Source organism: Stenella coeruleoalba (genome assembly GCF_951394435.1).
Source record: "Stenella coeruleoalba genome assembly, chromosome: 9".
Classification (NCBI taxonomy): Eukaryota; Metazoa; Chordata; class Mammalia; order Artiodactyla; family Delphinidae; genus Stenella; species Stenella coeruleoalba.
The window spans coordinates 52479728-52496643 of NC_137155.1; the positions used below are offsets into that span (position 1 = coordinate 52479728).

Genomic DNA, 16916 nt, shown 5'->3' on the forward strand with positions numbered 1-16916 from the left:
TTAGTTCAAGTGAGCTGACACATTTAAGGCCTCTTTCACTCCATTTAATGGTTGCATCTGACTGGAGCAAGAATGATGGCAAAGATCTTGACCTTGAAACAGTGGTTGAATTAAAGGATTCAAGTGGATGATAGAAGTTGTGGCCGGGTTGAAGTGAGGGCCAAACAATGTGGGGATAAATGCTGCAGGGGGTAGGGGCTGAAGTGTTATGTGAGATGGGTGGCAGGGAGCAGCAGTGACCAAGTGCAGGGGATGACCCGCTAAGAAAGTGGGGTGTGCAGGGATGATGGTTGGAGTCAGAGTTGAAAATGAGAATGGATTAAAATGTGGCTGGGAAAGAGGATGCAGATGAGCTATAGGGAGGTGACTGCTGTGGGCATTTATGGAAGCAGAAACAAAATGCTGCAGGAACGTGTGGTGGATGGTGGTGAGAGAAGCCTGCTGGTGACCTGGAACTGTCTGTATAGCAGAGGCTGGAGAGAAGGCAGTGGGCCCTGCAGCAGGCACAACTCGAAGATGCTTTGATAGGAGCTGTTTCTGCATATGCTGCTGGGCTTGTAGCTGTAGGAGCTTATATTTATCTATTTCATCAGGTGAAAATGTTATGGGCTGTTGAATTAATGGGGGAGAGAGAGATTTATGACACACTTCTAAGTCATCTGGTACTTTGTCATGCTTCTGCATAGTTCTGTCATAGTAAGAGTTTATATTCCCCTCTACCTGATTCATATGCATGCTTACATCCTGTAAGTCTAGATTTATTTGGTCCTCTTTGGTCTCTGTTGAATCAGTAACACCAGTATATCTATTAGATGAGAAAGCACCAGGGAAATCTTTTGGTACTGGGTCACAGCTTTGAATAAAAGGTTGGACTTCACTAATTAATGACTCTGATTGTTCTTTTGTTGTTGGATACTTTTTCACGTTTGGTAACTGAGACTCTGCTACTACGTGAATTATACCGTTAGAAAGATGATCATCCCAATCAGTGTCTACTAAAACAGTAAAATCATTTGTCTGGGAATTTTTGACTTTGTCTTTGTCAATAGTTCTTTGCATTGCACTACCTTTATCCTTTCTTCTTCTACTTGTGTTCTGTATTTTTTCAGACAAAGGCAATGCATGTCTGTTACAGCCTGGTGGTGTCAATTGCACCGTGCATGGGATTTGTGAAGGAGCCTCTGATTCATTTTTACAGCTGTTTGAAGAGACCTCAAAATGAGTTGATTGTTCCTGACATTTCTTGGCTTGTATTCTTTCTAAAAGACCTTTGGCTGTCAGGGGAGTCCTGTCTCCTTCTACAGTGTTCAACTCTGTGGTTTCTGAAGGGCTGCTTGAACAGTTCTTTAGAAGACAGCTGATATTCCCAGAGTTACATTGCATGGGTTTTACTTTTTCCAGATCACAAATATGAGGGCTGTCCAAAGACTGTTGACTTCTTTCACTTTTATTTAAGTAATACATTTTGTCTCTTGAGTAAGAGCCCAATCTGCTGTGCTGAGGTCCCTGGCAATTAGGTGGATTTTCACTGTTTCCAGCACAAGAAAACCATGAGCTAGAATCACAACGGGTGATTCTCTTGGATTTTGATCCTGAAAATTGTTGATTTTTGCCCAGTTTATATTTTTCTCTGCAGTGACCATAACCATGTTTTGAATATTTTTCATTTTTAACTGACTCCCACAACGTGCAGCCCCTGTCACTCTGGGTTTCAGACTGTGGGCAGTCACTCTTTGCTAGCTCATCAGATAAGAAGAGACAGCTGTGCTTTCGGCGTTTCCGTTTGTGCCTTTCGACTGAGTTGTGTTCTCTTTTACAAAAATAGAGCAAGTTACCTCTACCATGACTACTGGACCTATGCTTTGAACAAGTACTTCTCAAGCTGGATGTACTGCCAGGGGATGTGTCTGAAGGGCTAGAACATGTATTCAGAGACACCTTTGGAGAACTTCTCTTGTAACTTGCTTTTCCACATCCAGAAACCCTGCTGGTCATACTGATGTGGTTACTATTCAAAATTACACTGAAGTCCTTCCCATGGTCACTGTGGCCCCCTACTGTGTAAGGACTAGAATTCCAAGTGAATTTATTCCCATCTTCAAAATCCAAATGAGGATCACAGGAAATCAGTTTATGTTTTTTAGTCCTGGAGATATAAGGAGAAAAAGATAGGCCCTCATTTGCATCATTTAGAATTGCCCTTTGACAGCTTTGCCAATGGGCCCTTGAAGGTTCCTTAAGTTCATTATCACTATTATTATTCTTTCTTACACAATTCTTTAGAGACATATCAAGGTAAGCAGGCACTTCAGGATTTTTCATTTCCAAATCACTTGCACTAAAATTATGTTCACTCGCACTGGGCTCAGAATTGTTGTAGTCCAAATTATATTTTCTCTGGAAATTTTCCCAATCTGGATTAGCTAACATCATCTTTGGTTTCAGAGACGGATTATCTTCTTGGATCAGTTTTTGTTGGTCTTTAATTAAACCTGAGACTTGGTTTTCCATTGTAGTCTTCATTTCTGAGGGCTCTTTCAGTAATTCTGTTTTTAAGTCCTCTGGATAATGGCCATCCTTTGTGTTTCGAGAAAGCTTAAAATCAAAATATAATGGGTTGCAGCCATAAGAGATACAGGGCTCTGTTTTTGTAAAGAGAAGCAGTTCTGTAGGCCATTGGAGAGTGGTATGGCCATCCTTGCTTTGTACGTGGAGATAAGGCAGTGGTTTGGACTTCACATCACGGGGATATGCCTCTCTCACAAGACTTTGTACATTTCTGCTAACTCTTTCTATTTTATCTAATGATTTTTCTTTCTTCTCCTTTCTGGAGTTGGGATTCAGATGAACTGTACTGCTTTGTTCACTTGGCTCTATTGATGGAAGCTCATCCAAACATTCAAATATCCTGGCATCACTGTGCTTGTAAATGTTTGGTGGGCTGGAGGAAACATTTGCTTGGCATGAGTGATTATTGAGGTTTTCTGAAGTGTTCCTCACTGTATTTCTAGTTTCCTTTGCTCTGCTGGAAGGAGTAAAATCCACATCTGAAAGATGAATGTTAGATTTACTGAATGAAGCATGAATGCCAATCGAATCTTCTAGTGTTTCATCAACAGAGTCATTTTTGTCTTGCAAAATTTCAGAACTTACGGAGAAGGTATTGTGTAAAATACTTTCCAGATGGCTTGATAAGATGTTTCTATCTTTCTCCTTAGTGAGGTGTGTATCTTCATTTGCAAACCTGCAGCGCATGCATTTCTCTGTGGCTTGTTTTGTTTTATAGACGGGTGACTTGTTACAGTCGTGGGTTTCTTCTGTGTTCTCACTGAAAACTGATGCTGAAGATTCTAATTTTAGATGCACTTTTTTGGAAAAAGAAAATGACACTCCTGTCCTGTGATTTGCATTGCTAAGATTTGAGGGTGTTTGTGGTACCTGATTTCCAAACAAACATCTGTCCGTTTGTAACTGGTGTTGATTTGGTGTGGTGGACTGCTGTTTATCAGAAATGCTTCTGGAGAGATTCTTTCCTTTAAGGAGAAGAGCACTCTTCATGCACGATACCTTTCTGCCACTCTTAACTGGGAAAATTCCTTGCTGGAGTTGCTTTTCTATAGCTACCCTGGGGGCTTTGTATGCTGGTCCATTTCCAGAAACACTGTAAATAGAATAAATATTTAAATGATTAAGACATCAGATTTGAAATCTTACCTATATGTGAACATTTTATAGTGTTTGATGATGGGTTCTGAAACTATTTATTAACTATGTCTATTGTAATGTAACAATTTCACTATGCTTATATAACTCAGTATATCTATGGTTTATAGTGGCTATTTCTAAAATGCATCTCAAGTGGATTCTTTTGAAATTAGCAAAAAGCAATAGCAGGTGAATATCTTATGCTAGTGCTGCAAAAGAAAATAAAGTATCGCATTTACATCACATTATGTCCTCCAGAACCTACTAATTCTTTGGAATACAGATTTAACATTATTTTGCAAAGAGTTCTCCAATCAGTGCCTTCACCTAAATAGGAAATAAAATGGAATTAAAAGTCACTTCCAAAGCATAAACTTATCTCTTTTATTTGCTTTTTTGTTTAAAGTTCTAGCATTCTATAATTTTTGTTTCCTCAGTCTTAAAATTCTTTCATGTTTGTTTCCTTTTGAAACAGGATGCTTAGTTCTTTATTTATGATTTGTCATTAATTTGATCAATTATAAGAAAGTAATACACATTTACATGCCATCTCAATATCTTCAATTAGTCTGAAATCCTTTTTTTAGCTTCTTACTCACCAAAATATTTTTCTTCTATCTTTTTTTTGCATATATGTTTTATCTTTTAACGGATCTTTAAAGATTATTCATTCTATTGAGCTTAACTAGTAATTCAGTCAGAAAACTGGAAAGAGCCATACATACAAGAGATGAAACTCTTCAGATTAAAATTGCCTCTAATGTTCTATCTATGAAACCCCTATGACAAAACAAATCTTATTGGAGGGAAAGCAATACAAATCACATCATTTTGAGTTGGCTTTCTTTTCCTTTTTCTTGCTTTGAGCTGGTTTGCTTTGAGCTGCTTTGCGTGTTTGCTTTGAGTTGGCTTTCTTTTCCTTATTTTCATATTCTTGGATGTGTTTTGTCGGCCTTTTTCTATTTTCAAATTTTACTTCATTTTTATGCAGTCATTTATTGCTTGAGTAAACAGTACTAAAACAACTGATATCTTTTCCATATGTAGCTTAAATTCTAATGGGGAGGAGTCCTTTCCTAGCCCTCCATCTGAGAAATTCTTATTGCCTTTACTTAACTATTCAGCCAACTGTCATAGAACTCTGGTGTCATATTCCTTTTGTCCACCAAATTTCATGTACATTGCTTCACTGTCTTTATATGTTTACTATTACAGAGACATATTTAATTAGCCTCCTTTCATTCGTATTGAAACAGATCTGCTCATGTATTTATATGGTTTTGTAAATTTTCCTTTTTATTTATATATAATGTATTTTGTTATATTTATTACACACAACAAATTTTGTATATATATATATATATATATATACACATAAGTGTTATATATATATATAACGCTACCAGGCCATATTTACAAATTGATCTCTTTTGGTTAATTTTTGCCAGTATTTCTGGGCACTTTCAATTCAACTTTCTTCAGCTCAGATACATTTTCTTCTCTGACGTCTCTGATTATTTCTTCTTCCCTGTCCTAGTTTCTTATCCTAGAATTTATAAGTTAAATTTATTTGCTCTCATGAATATATCTTTCAGTCTTACTACTTATATTCGTACTCTAGTATTTTTAGTCTTTTGTTCTGGTTCAGAAAAAAAATTTTGTTTTTAATTTCCGTTTTATGGATTCAACATTTTACAGTGACCAATATGTTGTTTACTATACCCATACAAATTTTAATTTACAAACAACAATTTTAGCCACCAGTCCTTCATAATTTCAGATTGTCCTCTCGCCATGAACTAATAATGTCTGTAGCTTTAGAGCTGTAGTGCGCCTTTGAATCTTGTGGAAAACTAATTTCAGAAAAAATTTTAAAGCGTCTGCTCCTTACAGTAACTATTTCATAATGAAAGCTTTTCTCTTATTCATCACATTAATCTTCTTTTTTGAATCATGTTTTACATTCTTTAGAGAGGGTGTTTAGGCATATTTAATATGAGAAATGGAAATACTCTAAGATGGTATACAAATTACTGGATATTTCTTTCAAACATAAAGAGAAATAGGAAGCATAGAGGTTTACTATAGTTATTGGTCTTTTGAAAAGGTGCCTGTAGCCTGTGGATAGAAGGATGAGGTTTAGAAATATCTGCAGCACTGAATTTTGCCTCAGTGCCAAAAAGATTCTTTTCCATATTTTCCATTACTTTGGAGTAAGTAGGAGTAATACATCTGCATTAAGTTACCTTCTCTAGCAACTTCAATCTGATATTATCTGTGCTACACTTAGCAAAAATTATTTCAAAAGTCTGGTGTATGTATATCATCACTCTACCCCTCCATTATGATGCAGATATTTGACTATTTTTATATTCCATTTTTTCCTTAATAATATAATATTTTTGCTTATTATTCTGGCAGAGTTTTGTGCATTTGCTTGCTTTGATTTATGTTAGTCTAAACATTCTTTCCTGTATTGCTGTTTCCTTCTACCATTCATCTTTCTAATATGTGTAAGCTTCTTCCTTTTATATTCTTTCAAATATTTTTAAACCTCTTTGCTCTTATTGTTTTTGTATTACATTTTGCTCTCCTTTTCCTTATTCTTGTTCTCACTTTACAGTTCAATATACACTTATGATTATATTTTGTCACAAGTTTAACATTTTATCCTCATTATTAATATTTTATACCTCTTATTTTTATGCTTTAAACTTTTATCTCATTGCTTTGAAAACTTTAATTTCCCCTATCTTAATTTTTTTTTTATTTTTGGCCACACTGCAAGGCATGGGGGATCTTAGCTCCCTGACCAGGAATCAAACCCAAGCCCCCTGCATCGGAAGTGAAAAGTCTTAACCACTGGACCGCCAGGGAAGGCCCTACCCCTATTTTAAATATAATTTACTTTTATTATTTTTTAAAATCCTAGTTTTCTATCTTTGTGGTATTTAAAATTCTATTATTTTAATTCAAGTTTATGCCTTATGACATAGTTAAAGGCTTAATCTTTATAGTCATACCCTCATTTATGATTTCACTGTCTCCTCTAGAACATTTAGTTTATTTCTGTATTTTTTACATAATTATTTTTATTTATAATTTTAAAATGACATTAGTCAGCCCTTTAGTTCTTATTAATGGATTGTCCACTCTGATAGTTCCCCCCAACTTCTAGTTCTTGGTAACTCAGCATATGCACAATTTAATTCTCTCCTGTTCAAGAAGTACATTTTCCAAACAGGAAACAAAGCACATGAAAATAACACGATTTCTTTAAGTGATGTAATTTCCTAATGTCCCACATTATCCAGCTCTTATGTAAAGACCTTTATATTCTCAGAATCAATGGTTCTACAGTTTTTAAAATTTGAAAAAATGTCCATATCAAGATGCACTATACTTAGACTTACACATAGTAGAAGTTTGCAAACAGAGTGAATCTCTCCCCTCCCCTAATAAAAGAACTAGTTTTGCTGAGGAACCATGTTGGGTTGATCTACCCAAGAGCTGACCAAGGTTGACTGCCCTTTTCAAGATCCATTAACAGTTTTCTGCCATCATTTTTTTCATCAGTCTGATTCAAATATTCTTACTACCAGTAAATTCACCTCTCTTCTCCACAGGGCCATGGAAGAACCTTCTTGTTATCTGTAGCATCTTACTCAGAAGCCCTCTTTATGAGAATAAAGGACAAAGGTTTTCCAGGGAAGAAGCAACCCAGGTGATTTTTTTTTCACTTGTCAATTCAGTTGCCAAAATGAAAATATTTAATAATGCTATTAAGTGACTTCCCTTAGGCCATGAGGCTACTTAATCAGAGAGAACAATTGCCTGGAGTGCAGATGGAAGGTAATAGAAAAAGAATGAAGTAATTTGCCTAGTTCCAAGTTATGTATCTGGAAAGCTGAATACCCATCATTTCCCTAACAATATGACCAGATTGGGACTTAGAGAGCCTACCTACTCTATAGAGGATATGGCTAGGTTTGTGTCTGTTTAATTGATAAGATTTTAAAAGGGCAGTTCAACCCCAGTAGAGTATATCTGTTAATTTCTTTTACTTTGGAAGACACTTCATGGGTAGATCTACAGACTTAGAACTTCTAAATGAAAGCATCATCACCATCACTATCATCATCAAGGCTCCTCTGATCCTTTGTCTATTTCTTCCAAAAGAAAATACAGAATCAGTAAGGAGAAATGTCAAAGTGTGACAACTTGCATAGTAACAGATAAACCGAAATTACATTAAGGCTACTCAGATTTTTTGTTGTGTGGCCTTAAAGAACCTATCTAAAGTGTGTATATCTATAGCAAGCCTTGTCTTATTTTTTCAGTTTTTTTTGTACCTCATAATTAATCACCCGGGAATTAAATATCTTCCCTCAATTTTCTCCTGCATGCCACCTAATAACCATTAGACTTTTCCTTCTAAGTCCTGTTTTGACAAGGGCTGTCTGATATCTTATTGACAATGTGTTTGAATAACATATTTTAAGATCTTCATTGTGTTGGCAAGTAAAAAGTTCAGTACCAGATATCTGTCCTGTTTCTATGATCATATGCTCCCTAAGAACATGCATTTTTGTATTAACCTCACCTCTGGGCACATGGTCTTCCAACCTTTATTTTTTCTTTATACCAAATTTCTCATTTATTTTTAATATGATTATATTTTCTTATATTTTTATAGGCAAATTAAATTACTCTAAGACAGTGGTGCAAATACATGAATATTTGAAGGCTGAATACTGTGTCTTTACTCATAATTGATCCTAAAAAAAGTAAATATTTTCTTAAAAGTAAATATGAGGTCTAATATTTTATGCTAATATAATTGAGTTGTTCACTCCCAAGCTTATTGTATATCGTTTTTCTTTTTCTTTTTTTATAAATTTATTTATTTACTTTTGGCTACTTTGGGCCTTTGTTGCATGTGGGCTTTTCTCTAGTTGCGGCAAGCAGGGACTACTCTTCGTTGTGGTGGGCAGGCTTCTCATTGCGGTGGCTTCTCCTGTTGCACAGCATGGGCTCTAGGCAAATGGGCTTCAGTAGTTGTGGCACGCAGGCTCAGTAGTTGTGGCTCACGGGCTCTAGAGCACAGGCTCAGTAGTTGTGGCTCACGGGCTTCGTTATTCTGCAGCATGTGGGATCTCCCTGGACCAGGGCTCGAATCCGTGTCCCCTGCATTGGCAGGCAGATTCTTAACCACTGCACCACCAGGGAAGTCCTGTATATTGTTTTTCATTTAAACAATAGGAGTTTAAATTCTGGCACAGAGCTATACGTGTTACAATTCACCAGAATGCTGTCAACTACATTAATTAGCTACATTAGTGTTCTACATTATGATTCATATGAACACAAATCACAATTTGCAAATGTAATTGAGTTCCAGGTAACAGTCTTCTCACTTCAAAACGTTCAGTAGTTCTAAGCTCATGTAAAACTTCTATTTTTCAGCTACAAGAATGTATTAGTATAATGCTTGTTATAATTGTCAACTTAAACGGCACTGTGTGGTAAATTTAACTGCATTAATTACATCTTGTTTGTCATCCAGACAATGATAGTGCCATTTATTCTAGTTTCAGGTGTGTGCAGAAGAATGCACAGATTTAGTTCCTCCCCAAAAAGATGCATTGCTATTTATGGTTTTCAAAATTAATATTACAAAACTCAAAATAATTAGAAAGAGATATATAGATCCATATAAATCACCTGGATAGAATAAATGCTAGTATATTAGAATCATTCTTGGATCATTTCATTAAAGAACACATTAACAGTATTGGGAAAGAAAAAACCCAGATGTCAAAGTCATTAATTTATAGACTTTTAACTATTAGGAACATTTGCCTTCAGATATATCTGTTGATTAATTATAATTTGTTTACATTGCTATAGTGAACCAAGTAAATTTATCACTGAAATTTCCCCAGAAGTTGAAGAGAGTTTTGAACCATCTTAGGCACCTTTAATTCTTACCATTCAGACTGTTGCCTTAACTCAGCCAGCTGATGAAGTCGCTTAAGTGCTTTTTCTTGTTTCTTTTCATCTTTCCATGACTTGGAAGCTACATTTCTAGCAAATTCACGTTGCTTTAATTCTTTCAGTCTCTGTGGACAAAAGAAGACAAACAGAAAGGACACTATGAATAAGTAATATATCTTTTTCCACCCAAAAACTTCCTTTTTAAACTTTGTCCTGGGCACAAAGGTGAATTTTTGGATAGGGAGAGTAAAAGCAACTTCTCCATCAATTCTATTCTCTGCTCCAAGATACATTTAGTTGTCAACTGGGTTATTTATCAAAGCTTGTCACAGTCACTGCAGAAATGTGCTGCAATGTTGGACCCCAGTCCTGACAAGGACCACCCTGGGTATGTATTTGCAATCATCTCTGTGCCTGTGAGAACATAAATGGGGAAAATGTGCAATATATAAATGTGTATAAAGGGAGAGGAAGTTATGGGATGCACTTTCCTCCATGCACTGTCTCCAGCCCTCTCACTTATAAAACATATTTACTCTCATTCCTGAAAATTGGTGTGATTAAATACACTGGGTGAAATGAGCTTGTTTCAGTAAAGAACATCTGTTATTGTGAAAAGATTTAGTTCAAAGTTCTAAATGCAATTCTTAACTCATTTTTTTTCTGGTGGAGATATTTATCCAATTCAAATTTCTGTATTGTATCCAGAAGGAAAAAAATGGGTCAGGGATTTAAACTCAGGATAGAGGCTTGGCCTTGCTTGATTTAAATTTAGTTACTACTTCTTTTAATTAATCTTTTCTGTAAAACAACTCGCTTACATGAAGATTGGATGTTACTCATTACCTGTTCAGATTTCTACTTCAGAATCTGTCACTAAGCTCACCTAATGATATTGAACAAATTGAGAAACAGCCACAATCAAATGAGCATCTTGAAGTTTGGGTCTTAATCCTGATTTAAGAGTATGTTTGAAGATTAGCCTTTCTTAACCCATATAAAGTGACTTTTAACGACCTGAAATCTGTGTCCGTTTAATCTGCTTTTATTTCCCAAATCAAGTATAAAAACATGTTTTCCAGGAATGACAAAAACTACATAGCTATCAAGTGAGATAATAACTTTGTAGTAGACTATCCCCTCCCCCACCCATAGAACAAGTGCCAAGACCTTTAACAATCATTAGATTCCTTCTTGAAAGGGAACATACGCAGGGGAGATGATAGCCAAATAACTGCTTCCAGGCTAAGTATTCAAGGAAGGAGGCAGAGTATTCTTTCAGAGAGAGAATATTCTGAGCACAAAGAACAAGCGTTTCACAGAACTAGAAACAGCCACAGGGAGAAGAGTAGTATCAACCTGAACTCAGTTTTTGACAAAAGCTTCAGAGCCTTTTAAAAACCAGACGTTTTCAAAAAATAAAATTATGGCCCATGTGTTGTCAGAAAAAAAAAAAAAGGATCAACAATTCTCTAGAGCTGATAACAGCACAGGGTCTAAACCTTAAAGGATAGCCTTGGTCAGAAGACAGAAAGGCTTATAAAAATTTGCATTTCTACTACCCTTCTACTCACACTTCCTCAGCCCCCATGTGCACAATCATCTAGTTCTTGGGGTTAAGGCTTATCTTATGAGTAAAGACCTTTTGGAAATCATGCAACATAATTTAGGAGCCCACAGAGAATGTAGTTCAACTGCATCAAAGAAAGACCATGGTTACTTTGGTAAAGAGGAGAGGGATTTTTTTTTTTTTTAACTCTCAGTTACTTTTGAACATAAAATACTCTACAATATATTTATTTAATATTTGATATTACTAGTATATAAAACCTGAACCACCCAGGAGAGGAAGCTGATTCATTTACTCACAATATCTGATACTTGAATCTCATTATTGGAATCCTGTTTGAAACTTCCAGGTATATCTGTTTCTTTCATTAGCCTTTCAGATTCCAATACTGTACTCCTATATCTGAGTTACAGAAATGATTGAGAATTTGGTCTCATTCATCCAACAGCAAATACTGTTAACTCCTACTAGGTACTAGGGATATAGAAATGTACAAATCAACTATTTTTCCCTCAAGGGAGACAGACAAATGAACAGATACTTTTATAAGATAGTATTGAGTTTCTTAACAGGAGTGGACACAAGATGCTTTGGAAGCACACAGGAAAAGTTAAGATAGATTGGGGGGTGGGATGGAGCATTGCTGTGTTGAGGAAGTCAGCAAAGTTAAAATACTTTTAAGGAACACAGAAAACTGGAAGAAGACCTCTAGCCACAGTCTTGGCTTGGCCCATGCCGAGTGCTCAAGTCTATGCAGAGGAATCCCCCCAGAGATCTGCAGAGGGAGCCCTTCAAAATTTCACCATACTGATCAGCAGTGCATGTGTGTGAGGCAAATATTCCAGGCCAAGAAAAGAACCACCTGCAATAACTAAAGGAAACAATGCCTAGCATTCATATAGAACCAGGAATAGTGCCTGTTCTTACCAACAAAATTAGAAAAGCTCTTGGGACATTGAGTAGAGAATTCAGGGAGTCTTGCTTCACTAGAGAAAAATTAGCCATAGATTGAACACTATTTTACATTTGCCTAACAAATGATTTTCATCATTTTATCAAGAAGTAAAAGTATAAATCTGATTCCAAGTAACATAACTGCATTTCAGAACCAAATCCAAGAATATTTAAAAAATACAAAAATTCACAAACAAGGGAAAATTAATGACATCCAACATACAATCAAAGATTTTTAGACATGCAAAGAAGTGCCAAAACACAGCCAAAAATGAGGAAGTCAACCAACTAAAACCAATACAGAACTGACACAGATGATAGAATTGGCAGAACACTGCATTAAGACAGTTATAACTGTATACCATATATTCAAAAAGTAGAAAAGACACAGTGGACAATTGCGTGATTGGAGTCTCTGAAGAAAGGGGAGGGAATATTTGCAAATATAATGGGTGAAAATATTCCAAATTTTCTGAAAACTCTAAATCCACAGATTCCCACCCCCATCCCCCAAAACCTCAAGCGCAAGTAACATGAAGACAACTACACCAAGGCTCAACATAATCAAATTTTTCAAAACCAGGAAAAAAATGAAAAATTTTAAAAGCATCCAGAGAGAAAAGATATATTTCTGTACAGAAGAATGAATACTAGGATGGCAGAAGAATTCTCATTGGAAAAAGGCAATTGAGAATACAATGGAGCAACAACTTGAAATTTCTGAAAGAAAATTTAAAACTATTCAAAATAAAATTCTATACCCAGTGAAAATATCCTTTTAAAAAAAAGGTGAAATAGAGATGATTTCAAACATTAAAAGCTGAAAGAATTTAACAGCAGCACACCCACATGATAAGAAATAAAGAATATCACTGAAGAAAAGGAAAATATTAACAGGTAGATATATGTGTCTACAAAAAAGAATGAACACCAGAAATAGTAACTATAATGATGAATAAGACATATTCTTTATTATTTGAACGTATCTGGACTGTTTAACAAAAAGACAATAGCTATGTTTTTTGGTGTTTATAAAAAATTTATAAATAAAATATTTGACAATGATAGCTTAAAGCCCAAGAGAGGAGAAATGATATATAATATTGATAGGCCTTATTCTATGCATGAAATAATATAATAACAATTGAAGGCAGACTGTGATAAGTTAAAGAAATATACTATATATCCTACAGCAACCATTTAAATAACAAAACAATGTGTTTCAGCCAATAGGACACCAAAGAAGATAAAAGAAAATAATTAAATTTACTCAATCCGAAAGAAAGCATAAAAAAGTAAAAAGGAAATTAAAATAGATGGGACAATTATAAAACAAATAGCAATACCACAAAATCTAAATATATTGCTAACCAAATTAAATGTAAATGGTCTAAACACTGGAATTAAGAGGTACAGAATGACAGTTTCAATTAAAAAAAAAAGCAAGATCAATTATACATTGACTATAAAAACAAACTTCAAAATAAAGACATGATGAGTTAAAAGAAAAAAATGTAAAGAGATATATCATGTCAACACTAGTCAAAAAAAGATGGAGGGGAGAACCCTCAAGATGGTGGAGGAGTAAGACATAGAGATCACCTTCCTCCCCACAAATACATCAAAAATACATCTACATGTGGAACAACTCCAACGAAACACCAACTGAACGCTGGCAGAAGACCTCAGACTTCCTAAAAGGCAAGAAACTCCCCACGTACCTAGGTAGAGTAAAAGAAAAAAGAAAAAACAGAGACAAAAGAATAGGGATGGGACCTGCACCTCTCAGAGGGAGCTGTGAAGGAGGAAAACTTTCCACACACTAGGAAAGTTTGGCAGAGATGGGGGTGGGCAGGGGGGAAGCTTCAGAGCCACAGAGGAGAGCACAGCAACAGGGGTGCAGAGGGCAAAGCAGAGACATTCCTGCATAGAGGATCGCTGTTGACCAGCACCCACCAGTCTGAGAGGCTTGTCTGCTCACCCACTGAGGTGAGTGGGGGCTGGGAGCTAAGGCTCGGAATCCAGAGGTCAGATCCCAGGGAGAGGACTGGGGTTGGCTGCATGAACACAGCCTGAAGGTGGGTAGTGAACCAAAGCTAGCTGGAACGGAGACCGGGAAAAAGTCTGGAACTGCCTAAGAGACAAGAGACCATTGTTTCTGCGTGTGCGAGGAAAGGGGATTCAGAGCACTGCCTAAATGAGCTCCAGAGATGGGCGTAAGCCACGGCTATCAGCGCGGACAGCAGAGATGGGCATGAAATGCTAAGGCTGCTGCTGCAGCCACCAAGAAGCCTGTGTGCAAGCACAGGTCACTATCCACACCTCCCCTTCTGGGAGCCTGTGCAGCCCACCACTGCCAGGGTCCCGTGACCCAGGGACAACTTCCCTAGGAGAGCACACGCGTGCCTCAGGCTGTTGCAACATCACGCAGGCCTCTGCCGCTGCAGGCTCGCCTTGCATTTCATACCCCTCCCTCCCCCTGACCTGAGTGAGCCAGAGCCCCCTAATCAGCCACTTCTTTAACACCCTCCTGTCTGGGTGAAGAACAGATGCAACAGGGGGACCTATATGCAGAGGCAGGGCCAAATCCAAAGCTGAACCCTGGGAGCTGTGCGAAAAAAGAAGAGAAAAAGAAATCTCTCCAAGCAGCCTCAGGAGCAATGGATTAAACCTCCACAATCAACTTGATGTACCCTGCATCTATGGAATACCTGAATAGACGACGAATCATCCCAAAATTGAGGCGGTGGACTTAGGAAGCAACTGTAGACTTGGGGTTTGCTTTCTGCATGTAATCTGTTTCTGGTTTTATTTTTATCTTAGTTTAGTACTTAGAACTTATCATCATTGGTGGATTTATTTATTGATTCGGTTGCTCTCTTTCTTTTTTTTTTAATATATATATAATTTTTTCTTTTTCCCTTTTTGTGAGTGTGTGTATGTGTATGCTTATCTGTGTGATTTTGTGCATATAGGTTGCTTTTACCATTTGTCCTAGGGTTCTGTCTGTCCGTTTTTTTTTTTTTTTTTTTCCTTTTTCTACTATGCATTTTAGTGCTTGTTACCCTTGGTGGTTTTCTTTATTGGTTTGGTAACTCTCTTCTTTCTTTCTTATTTATTACTTTTTTAGATTTAATAATGTTTTTTTTATTTTAATAACATTAAATATTTTATTTTTTTCTTTCTTTCTATTTTTACCCCCCTTTTCTTCTGAGCTGTGTGAATCACAGGGTCTTTGTGCTCTGGCCGGGTGTGAGGCATGAGCATCTTAGATGGGACAGCCGAGCTCAGGACACTGGACCACCAGATACCTCCCAGCTACATGGAATATCAATCAGTGAGAGTGCTCCCAGTGATCGTCGTCTCGATGCTAACACCCAGCTACACTCAATGACCAGCACGCTCCAGTGCTGGACATCCCATGCCAAAAAACTAGAAAGACAGGAACACAACCCTACCCATTAGCAGAAAGGCTGCCTAAAATCAAAATAAGTTCACAGACATGCCAAAGCACACCACCAGGCACAGTCCTCCCCACCAGAAAGACAAGGTCCAGACTCATCTACCAGAACACAGGTACCAGTCTGCTCCACCAGGAAGCCTACACACCCACTGAACCAACCTTACCCACTGGGAGCAGACACGAAAAACAATGGGAACTATGAACCTGCAGCCTGCGTAAAGGAGACCCCAAACACAGTAAGTTATGCAAAATGAGAAGAGAGAGAAATACACAGCACATGAAGGAGCAAGGTAAAAACCCACCAGACCAAACAAATGAAGAGGAAACAGTCAGTCTACCTGAAAAATAATTCAGAGTAATGACAGTAAAGATGATCCAAAATCTTGGAAACAGAATGGAGAAAATACAAGAAACGTTTAACAAGGACCTAGAAGAACTAAAGAGCAAACAAACAATGATGAACAACAAAATTAATGAAATTAAAAATTATCTGGAAGGAAACAATAGCAGAATAACTGAAGCAGAAGAACGGATAAGTGACCTAGAAGATAAAATAGTAGAAATAACTACCACGGAGCAGAATAAAGAAAAAAGAAAGAAAAGAATTGAGGACAGGCTCAGATGTCTGGGACAACATTAAATGCACCAACATTAGAATTATAGGTGTCCCAAAAGAAGAAGAGAAAAAGAAAGGGACTGAGAAAATATTTGAAGAGACTATAGTTGAAAACTACCCTAATATGGGAAAGGAAATAGTCAATTAAATCCAGGAAGCACAGAGAGTCCCATGCAGGATAAATCCAAGGAGAAACACACCAAGACACATATTAATCAAACTATCAAAAATTAAATACAAAGAAAAAATATTAAAAGCAGCAAGAGAAAAGCAACAAATAACAAGGGAATCCCCATAAGGTTAACAGCTAACCTTTCACCAGAAACTCTGCAAGCCAGAAGGGACTGGCAGGACATATTTAAAGCGATGAAAGGGAAGAAATTACAAACAAGATTACTCAACCCAGCAAGGATCTCATTCAGATTCCATGGAGAAAGTAAAATTTTTACATATAAGCAAAAGCTAAGAGAATTCAGCACCATCAAACCAACTTTACAACAAATGCTAAAGGAACTGCTATAGGCAAGAAACACAAGAGAAGGAAAAGACCTACAATAACAAAACCAAAACAGTTAAGAAAATGGTAATAGGAACAAACATATCAATAACTA

At 36.7% G+C, this 16916-nt stretch overlaps 1 protein-coding gene across 1 annotated transcript in view; it reads right to left on the reverse strand.

Moving 5' to 3' along the window:
• ZNF804B (zinc finger protein 804B) overlaps nucleotides 1–16916 on the reverse strand; it is a gene marked incomplete at its 3' end in the record, with an annotated part of 871582 nt that continues 854666 nt past the window's right edge. The window contains exons 3-4 of the mRNA XM_079931429.1: nucleotides 9697–9827; nucleotides 1–3661 (exon numbers count right to left, since the gene is read on the reverse strand). Of these exons, the coding sequence (XP_079787555.1) occupies nucleotides 1–3661; nucleotides 9697–9827 (3792 nt within the window). The remainder of the gene's footprint in view (nucleotides 3662–9696; nucleotides 9828–16916) is intronic.